Source organism: Equus caballus, chromosome 10 (genome assembly GCF_041296265.1).
Source record: "Equus caballus isolate H_3958 breed thoroughbred chromosome 10, TB-T2T, whole genome shotgun sequence".
NCBI classification, from domain to species: Eukaryota; Metazoa; Chordata; class Mammalia; order Perissodactyla; family Equidae; genus Equus; species Equus caballus.
The window spans coordinates 37226444-37236815 of NC_091693.1; the positions used below are offsets into that span (position 1 = coordinate 37226444).

The 10372-nt window shown below is 39.0% G+C and overlaps 1 protein-coding gene across 6 annotated transcripts in view; it reads right to left on the reverse strand.

Annotated features, from left to right (window-relative positions):
• Positions 1-10372, reverse strand: part of COL12A1 (collagen type XII alpha 1 chain) — a 108525-nt gene that overhangs the window by 95199 nt on the left and 2954 nt on the right. For 4 of the 6 annotated variants that reach the window (XM_001914742.6, XM_014733816.3, XM_070225140.1 and 1 more), the window contains exons 2-4: positions 9841-9948; positions 2273-2389; positions 298-441 (exon numbers count right to left, since the gene is read on the reverse strand). In XM_001914742.6, the coding sequence (XP_001914777.3) occupies positions 298-441; positions 2273-2389; positions 9841-9913 (334 nt within the window). In that variant the 5' untranslated portion in view covers positions 9914-9948. The remainder of the gene's footprint in view (positions 1-297; positions 442-2272; positions 2390-9840; positions 9949-10372) is intronic. The other 2 variants (XM_070225142.1, XM_005596795.4) reach the window with 1 other exon arrangement.

Consider the following 10372-nt stretch of genomic DNA (forward strand, 5'->3'; position numbering starts at 1 on the left):
CATTTCCTTGCAAATAAATTATTTTTACTGAGATTTTAGATATATTTCAAAAAGACATTAACATTGTTGCCTGGCAAAGTTTAATGTTTTTAATAGTTTTCATTCATAACATTCCTGCTGCTTCCAGAGACCAGGGTTATAAATCAAGAATGAATTAACATCCGCTAATAACTAGGACCATAGAAAGAATATTTAATACTGATATAAATTAACTCAGCTTAATAACAGATTAAATTAAAAGTTTGAGAAGTCTTCCACAAAATAAAAAGTATGAAAGTACTTTATATGTATGCTTACTTGTTAGCTGGCCGATAACTGGCACGCTTTCTTCTACTTCATCATAGGAAGTGATTGTCACCACATACTCTATTTCAGGTATAAGGTCTGATAATAAAGTTTCAGTGGTACTAGCTGCAAGGGTAAATTCTTTAGTGGGCCCATCTGGAAATATAGAAAAGAAAATATGAATGCAACAAACATTATTCACGTATAACACAATATAATGTAATTCCCAGATACACTCACAACCTGAAAAATTCAATATGTACACTTTTCTTCAGAACACCCAAGCATTATTTTCTACTGTCTTCCAAAACCAAAACCTTGAATTCTAGAAATTCAGTAAGTAGACTGGCATTGCCTTTACTTGTTACAATCATATTCAATGTTTGTTTGAGGACTCAAAGCTTCTTCTAGATTAAAGATATACCAGAATATTAAACAAAAAAATCCCTCATTGTTTTTGAAGACTGATGTAGACAACAAAATCTTTCTATAAATGAGACATAAAGCAGAAAGTAATTTAATTTTAAATTATGCATTGGAGGAAAGCAGAGACAGAGAAATAAGGGATAAAAATCAACACAAGGAAAATAAACATCACAGGCTAAGATGAACCTCGAGTGGGAAATAATCTGTGTGGCAGCAATGCATTCTCCCTACTCAAATGGGTACATACATAATGGCCAACCATGGTCCTCTGAATTGACTTAACTCGGTATCAGACATTTCAGGGTACAGTGTACTGTTTACTTAGATTTTGATAATTATGTACTACCTTCTAGATTTTGTTAATTCTCAACTCAATCAGGGAACACAGTAGTTCCTAGAGACTAAGTGCCTGCTAAGATTTTTAATTATATTAAGTTTCCATCAAAACGTAAATAATCAAGAAATGTAGCAGGTGTAATGGAACCATGAGAAATGCTCCTGGTTTACATGCGGAGCAGGCAGAACTGCCCAGGGCCCCATGGGCCAACAAGACACCAGGGCTCTGCTGGGCTGGTTGGTCCTAGTGCCAGTTTGGGGAGTATAGGAGTCCTCAATTCCCTACCTAGGAAAACTGAATGGACTCTTTTCCAAGTGCTTTTCTACTTTAGAATAAAGGAACTAGTTAACTGCGATTATATTTGGGGAGAAAAGATTCAAAGAGGAAAAAGTAAATTCTTGACACTTTGTTCTCAGATCATGTTTTTTTTAAAAAAAGCTTCCCAATTCCTTGATAAATCAGCATTTAAAATCATTAGTATTTTTAAAGGCCATAAATATTTAAACACAGCTCTAGTGATAAATTATGTTGACATCATCCATCTCTACAGTCACCCATTCAAGACTGCTTCCTACTACTCAGCCAGTGTTAGTGGCAATAGTTATTTTCCCACTTCATGTTAGAACTCAAAGTTAATCAACAGAGATTGGTTCTCCATACTTGGGCAACATCATGAACACTAAAGATAACTCTTAAGAACAACCAAATGAATTATGTTTTTTCAAAGAATCTTAACCTAAGATCTACAGAATCCACCCAGCCAAAGTAAATTCACGTCTCCATCATAGCAGCTCACCATTACCCCCAAATAATGTTTCCTGAGTACTGAAGTGTGTTAGGACACGGGGTAAGGCGTAACAACTCACTTCAGCACTTGACACTTTAAATGTTGGAAAGATTAAGTATTTCAAGAAGAGAGAATTCTATTTTATAAAATCAAAGATTACCAACAAATTCTAATCAGGTAAAAAAAATGTCCATTTTTAATAACAACAGCTTAGCACAGCAAACCATGTTAATAAAGCTCAACGCTATAAAAATATAACCTGGACTACAAGGCTGGAAATCTAGAGACTTGAGTCCACCAAACATCTGGTGACATTGGCTAAGTCCCTTAGGTTTTCTAAATCTTGGCTTCCTCATAATAAAATGAAAATGGGGAGAAGACTGGATTACATCATCTTGGATGTCGCTGTCCTCAAACCCCAACATCTCAAAACTTACCAGTTGTAGGGTCCACTGTTATTCTGTAACCCGCAATTGGATCAGCTGGTCTAGCCCACGACATATGAACAGTATTTTCATCTATAATTTTAAAATTCAAGTCTGAAGGTGGGTCAACTGCAAAAGAGAGAGTTGATATCAGTTACATTTTCCAATGTCACAAAACGGCCAATTAATAAAGAATTGTGTTGAGCAAAGCTTACTAAAATTGTCTTTGCATAAATTTGTTTCCAACAAATATAAAAAATATCTTGTTGGATAAGAATAAAATTAAAAGCTGACAAGATATGACAAAACATCAGAGAGTATACATATTACAGAAGACAGCACAAAACACTCTTGATTCTTGAGTTGCTAGGTCATCCAAGAATGGCCAGCAAAATCAAGCATAATAGAAACATATTTGGATACAAGTACATACAAGTACAATGAAATCACATATAATAACCACATATGCAAACAATTCACAAAACAATTAAAGGAATCTCAATACATGCTGAGCGCATTTTGAATAAGCATGCCAAATCACAACCTGCTTATAACCATAGAAGTTAATAGAACATTGACATGATACTTTATTCCCACAATGTGGAAGAGAATCAATGATGTTTTTGGGTCATTCTCTGCATCGTTGCCTCGTTATTAATTTTTGTTTGATAAATCTCAATCTGTAGCAGAGATGAAAAATGTATTTTAATTGAAAGGAGAAATCATGGAAAATTTAGCATTGCTTTGTCTCACAAGGAAATATACATTTAAATGTATATTCATATTCATTAAGACAAATATTCAAAAATATTAATAAGGGATGTTAATTTATATGTATACAAACAGTGATATACAGATGTTTATAAAATGAATATTCTGCCTGTTTACACTAATTTACTGTATGTTTGCAAGGTGGAAACTAACACTGTTATCTTCCCTTGCAGCAGGTATACCCCATACTAGAAGTGGCATTTTAAATTAAAATGCCAGTATGGTCCTTTACAAAACAATGGTTAATTATGAAAAGACAACATCAATGTATATTTATGGACATTTATTTACAGAACTTAAAGAAAACAGTGAAGAAGGATCAGCAATCTGAAGATATGACTGTGCATAAAAACTTGAAGAAGTCAATGACAGGAATAATTGAAAAGTACAGAAAGAAATAGTTTACATACAAAACTGTACAGCATCATGCATGTGTCAATAAAATGTTGACTTGTTTTTAGTTTCCCACAATGAACGAAAGCCTCCATGTACAATAGTCATTACACAAAGACGTTTCAGAAATATTTTATAATGATATTCTCTCTGCAATGTTCATGCCTCATCATGCAGCATTGTACTGACTCACTGTCAGTGCATGGTCGATGCATTAAAAATTATTACCCTTTGAAGTAGGTCAACAAAGTAAGATGACTTTCAGCCATACTCTTCTTAAAGTATTTAAGTCTGAAAGTATTCCTTGTGAGTCAGAATTTTTGCATCTATTTTGAGAGATTACAATCTCTTTTCAGGTTTTCACAGAGGTCAATTGAAATACAGTAGTAGCTTTGAGACATGAGTCATAGAATTTAACTGGGGTTAAGGATTTATATAATATTAATAGCACGTTTTAATGGAAATAAAACAAATTAAGCAAACATTTGCTTTAATGAACTGCTGCTTCCAACTGTATGAGATGGCTTTTTATTTTTATTGGATACACTAGTAATGGAATAAATGTTATTTTCTTACTGTCCATACACAGGCAGTGAGATTAGACTATTAATCTACATGCACAGCTTAATTATTCCACATTCTGCGTCCGTAACCATACTGCAAGGTCTAGCTGTAGTCATCACTTAGTATAACAAGCATGCAACAAATGTTAATAGGACAATAGGTGTTAAGAATATCATTATAAAATATTGTTCCAGTAGCAATGGCTCAGGACAAATTTAATGCAAAGGCAGACACAACTGGCCTGAGCATGCTTTTAAAAAAATCAGTACATGGAAAAACAGTACCACCAACCTTGCAAGGAAATTGACCTGAAGCAGCGGACATTAGGTTAAAACTGCTGGAGGGCAGCAGCGGCCCACCTTGTTGATTTCCAAATGACCAGGATTCCAGAAAAACTGAAAAATTGACTGTTGGGAAAAGTCTTTAACATTTCAGAGGACTTTAAGGTGTTCATAGAAACTCAGATGTGGGACTTGGGAATGAGAAGGAAAGAAGGCCGACCAGCACGCAGACAGCAGAGAGCCTGCCCCACGTTTCTTCCCGCCACTTTTACCCTTTTTAACCCTTCAGGCTTGCCATTCTGTTTATACATTTTTTTTTATTTCATGAAAAAAGATAATAATGCAGGTATGAGTGTAAACCCACGTCAACTTGAATCAATGCAAAATGCATTTTCATTAATTTTGAAAATCTTCTCTTTTTCATAAAGATAATTCACAACTACCATGGTATTGTCACAGGCAGTGTCTGTGTTTCCTGAAACAATGCAGATGCCAGAATATTTCAAATATAAACTATCTACATATGGATTTTGATTGCAAAGAGCCATAGTTGCATAGAAGGAGAATCTGAACCAAGAGAAATAGAACTTAAATTATAAATAAGGTAACAATCAGATATATATTCAAAAAACCTGAATACTGATAATGAAGAGACTAAAATTTTAAGTGTTCATAACTCCAGTAGTTTAATTTCATATTTATGAATAACGCTTTTTGTTATCAAAAAGCTATGCTATGAAAGCTGCATTCTGATTATATTTTTGTTACATAAATTGGCAGGATTTAGAACTGTTTAGAAATGATAACAGCTAGCATTTGTTGCATGTCTACTATGTGACAGGCAGAGTGCTAGTCACTTTATATATTGTCTCTTTTTCTTCTCATGACAACCCAGCTTACCGGGCCTTGTTTTCCCCTTTGCACAGACCAGTCAGTGAAATTTAGAGGAGTTAACACAGCTAATAAGCAGCAAAACTTTGATCCCATAGACTGACTCCAGAGCATACAATTTTCTACCATACTGGGTTAAATGTAAAGAATAAGAACTATTTAAATGAAAGATTAACTTTAGAAACCAATATTTATACATAGTTGCCTTTTAATATATACCTATATATTTCTCTACTCTATAAAAAACCATTATTTGATCCCTGGTCAGTAATAAATATGTGGGATTCAGGTATCTCCAATTCAGATATAGATAGAATTTGGTATGTTAACTTTACACACTTGTTCGAGCAATTTTAAAACTAAAGTGTCTATCTTGATATATAATTCAGAAAACAATTTCTTTTATTATGGCACCCAAAAGTAAGATATGCTCAAGAGTTTACCAACTGTGGAGAGATGAATGGATGGATGGATGGATGGATGGATAGATGAATGGAAAGATGGACATGTGGCAGAAGAGTCTAATAAGTTTTGGTAAGTGTATAAATTATGTTAAAGATGAAGCAAAACTGAGAACACACTACTGAAATATCATCCTGATGAACTAGTAAGATCTTTAGCCTGATCTTTGTGATAACAACACTAAAGAGGGTACCACCCTAAAGGTAGAAACCTCTAGAAGTGTGCAAAGAGAGTTACCCTATCCAAAACCATTAATTTATATTATTTTACCATCCAAAGCTCGTATAAATTTAATGATCTTGGCCGTTATATAGACATTCACTTCATGCGTGTTTCTAAGATACCAAAAAAAAAACACAATTGAAAAGTTAATATTTCAGACAAGTAATGGGTTATTCTGTACTCATTACAAAATGTGTTCTCTCATTAAACTGATTGGATTGATCAGTTTTGAGGCAAGAAAGCACAGTGTGGGCGAACTAGCACTAAACCAGGGCTAGAAGACCCAGATCTTGTCTGTGCCTTGTCCCGAGGAACCGCGTGGGTTGACTGAGTCACTCGGCCTCTCTGGTCCTCATTTTCTCATTTGGTAAATAAGAGAATTGGAATAGATGATGTACAAGTTCTCCACTAGTTTGAAATTCCTGTTTAAGTCGGACATAAGATAATCAAAATATATAAATTCGCCTCTTAACCTAGATACAAGATAATTAAAACATATGGCCTCAACTCACTGAAGAATTGATACTACCGAATTATTCATTATATATTATAAACTAGAAATCAGGCTTACTAAAATCAAAACTTGGTTTTTCACAAAACTTGTGTTCATCTCAAATTCTAGACTGATTAGAAAGGTGTCTAATTCTCAGGGAATACTGGCCATTAACTTTTAAATGCAAAGCAATAAATTTTCTAAATGGCAATTAACATAATAGGATACATGAACCAAAAATAATTTACACATTCTAGGTCATACAGGGAACTGGTCAAGTTACAAGTTAATAAAGTCTATGCTATAGCTAAAAATTACAAATAGTAAAAGCGAAGAAAAAATCACTTTCACCCTTATTTCTATAGAAGAAAATACCATATTATGAAACATAAAGTTCCTCCTATAAAAAAGGAGATGAAAAAAGTGAATGCCAAAACTTTTTAATTAATATCCAAAAAAGCGTTGTTTGCAACATATAAAAAATTAAGTAAATATGGAGAAAAAGGAACCCTCATACACTGTTGGTGGGAATGCAAACTGGTACAGCCACTACAGAAAACGGTATGGAGATTTCTCAAAAAGTTAAAAATAGAAATACCCTATGACCCAGCCATCCCATTACTGGGTATCTATCCTAAGAACCTGAAATCAGAAATCCCAAGAGTCCCTTGCACCCCTATGTTCATCGCAGCATTATTTACAATAGCCAAGACGTGGAACCAACCTACATGCCCAGAAACTGATGATTGGATAAAGATATGGTATATATACACAATGGAATACTACTCAGCCATAAAAAAGACAAAATTGGCCCATTCACAGCAACGTGGATGGACCTCGAGGGTATTATGTTAAGTGAAATAAGCCAGTCAGAGAAAGACGAACTCTATATGACTCCACTCATAGGTGGAAGTTAGTATATTGACAAGGAGATCTGATCGGTGATTACCAGGGAAAAGGGGGGGTGGGGGGAGGGCACAGAGGGGGAAGTGGTGTACCCACAACATGACTAACAAAAATGTACAACTGAAATCTCACAAGGTTGTAATCTATCATAACATTAATAAAAGAAAAATTAAGTAAATAGAAATTGGTTGGAAAATAGTATGAATACAAGTATGAGTTGCAACAGGGAAAATAAAGTAACTATGGTGACTTTACAGCAAAGGTGACAGGACACAGCAGGAAGCAGAGGTACGAGTCGAAATCCGGAAATGCCCCTCACAGAAATATCTCAAAGAAGCTCTGTTTCCAGCTCATCGTCCCAGAAAGGCCATGGCCACAAGTTTTGTTGGCCCTTCACGGTCTCCTGGGAGCACTTACTTGCTAGTTCCCCCCTGAGCTGTGCTGCCCACCATGGGCGCCACCAGCCACCTGTGGCTGCGCCGCACTTGAAATGTGGCCAGTCCAAAACGAAACACACGACGAGCATGAAATGCACACCCAATTCAAAGGCTCAGGACAAAAAATGTAAAATAGCCCACTAACGATTTTTATATTGATTACATGTTGAAATGATAACATTGTGGATATATTAGGTCAAGTTAAATATGTTGTAAGATTAATTTCTCCTGTTTCTTTTTCCTTTTTTAATGTGGCAACCAGAAAACTTTGGCATATATGTAGCCGGCAACTGCAGCCCACAATCGACTTCTTTTTGACAGTACCACCCTACAGAACAAGGCAAAAAAAATGAATGCTACTAAAATACAATTATTAAATGCTAACCTAAAGAGCTGGAAGACAAGAAAGATACAGATTAAGAAAGCAAAAGGAAGAGCTGTACTGCGTGGAAATAAATACAAACTGAAAAGATAACGTGAAATACAGAAACAACGTAGATAGTCAAGTGTTCTTTTTAACTGCACTTTGCTAACCAGTCATTATCCAATTCCGAACTGATTTCTTTCCACTTACATCATTTCCGATCTAATTCCTCTGCTCAGAAGTCTCGAATTTTTCTGATTTTCAAATAACTATTTTCTTAATGAGCAATAAATAGGCCGCGTCAGTGAATTATCTAAAATATCTTTAGTAGGGCTTCCAGAAGTTCCTCAAATAAAATGCCTTCCTAACAAGGACATAGAAAGGAACATTAAAGCAACCTCACCAGTATTACTTGGCAGAGGCCACTCTGAAAAGCCTCTACAATCACACAAGGAGGGCAGCACGGTTCCGTCACCTTTCTAAATAGGCATACATTTTGGAGACCCTCTGCTTTTCCTAACCTTAATTTTTTTGTACCTGCAGTCTGAAAGTAGAACATCAAACACAACAGAAAGGTTTTGAACATCTCAGTGTTGTCATGAGGCAGCTCTACTTTCCCAGACCTTAAGAGAGCACAGCCCGGAGAGCTGGGGGGGGCGGGGGGGGAGGGGGGGGCGGGGGGGTGCTGCCACCACCGCGCCAGGCAGTAGCAGTTCTCTTCTCCCTTAACCACATCAGGGGCATTTCTTTTATTGAAAACAAATTTGAAGATGTCTTTTATATACCTTGCAGAACAATAACTCTAGTCTGTCAGGTCTCCAATGATCACTGAGGGGGCACAGAAGCTCCCATCGGGTCAATACACAGAAATGGCTTGTTTACTAAGTACTGAGAAGTTAGCGCACAAGACAGACAAAAAGTGACGTTGAAAATCTAGCAAAAGTCCCTCATTTTCTAGAAGGCGAGCCACATGGAGACGTTGTGCAGACGCTGGGGTCCTGATCTCCGGCCTCTGGCCGACCCGCGCTCAGGTAGGGTGCTGGAGGGGACAGCGGGGAGGAAGGGCCAGCTGCTCTGGCGCCCGCCTGCTTCCTGGGCTGGGAGCCTTGGCCCAAACCCAACCTGTCTGCACAGGGTCGGACCTGGGCCACGTGCCTACGAAGCCTCGTGAACCAAACAGGGACAGTAGCGACCCTGAGCCAAGCGAAGACACCCCGGGTCCCGGATCTCCGCTTGCCACCCATCCCCTGGGAGGTTTGGCGCCACCTCGTTTCCCTGCACCGTCCACCCAGACGACTGAGCTCCCCACAAAACACACAGACGCGCAGAGGCCGCGCTGTTTAAAGTCTTTTATTTCGTACTGTCACCGAGGTCGCAGCCCCGAGCCAGGTGGTCACCCGCCAGGCAAGCGAGCGCCCGCGCTCCGGGCTCCTGGGTACCCCCGAGGGGTCCTGTGCGTAGAGCTGGGCGCGGGTGTCGCCCCCTCCCGGGCGGCTGGTCCTCTCGGAAGGCGACAGTGTAGGTGTCAGTGTGGACAGCACACCGCAGAGAAAAGCGCAAGGAAACCACACAGCACTGTACGGAACGGATTAAGCAGAATACGAGAGAGCTGGACCTAAGAGCTGGGAAACGGACAAACCTCAGGAGAAGGGGGCGTTTCTCTGGAGGAGAGAAACCCCTGAGAAAACACGAAGTGCGAGAAAAACAGAGCAAGCAACAGGGGCCAGATTGAGTTGTCTTTTCCTTTCTGCAACTCTGCATTGTTACTGGGGGAGGGGGAAGGAAGAGCATTTTACCTTCTGCCTCGATGGAAGACAGGAGCAGGGCCGCGCCCAGGGCGGCGAGCGCGGGGGGAAGCCGGGTCCGCATGCTCGGCCTCTGAGCTCACCGCCGCATGAAGGGATCTGCGGGAGGAAGCAGTGACCGCATCAGAACCAGGTCCCGCAGGCCTGGAAGCAGGTTAGATCTGGAGCCTGAAGCCTGGAGCGGGGCCAGGACCCGACCAGATCCGCCTTAGTAACCACAGGGCTCGGCCCAGCAGATAATGGGCCTATTGTGGAGCAGTGGAAGTCAAGTTCATCTACAGCGGTTTAATCATGGCACTAAGAGGGAGTTGAAGTTTAAAGAGGGTCCTGTGTTCCCGGAGGCTGGTCCTGCTTAGCATCCCGGGTGAAGCCTCACCAGGCCCCACATGACTTCATCCTGCCTGGGCAGTGGTAATTCAGAGGTCATTTTACCCTTGACTCAACCAAACATCTCTTCCAGCTGGGGATGCTATTTGGCTGGCTGCTCTTTCCTAGCTGCTGAACTCTTTAGGTAACTGCACTT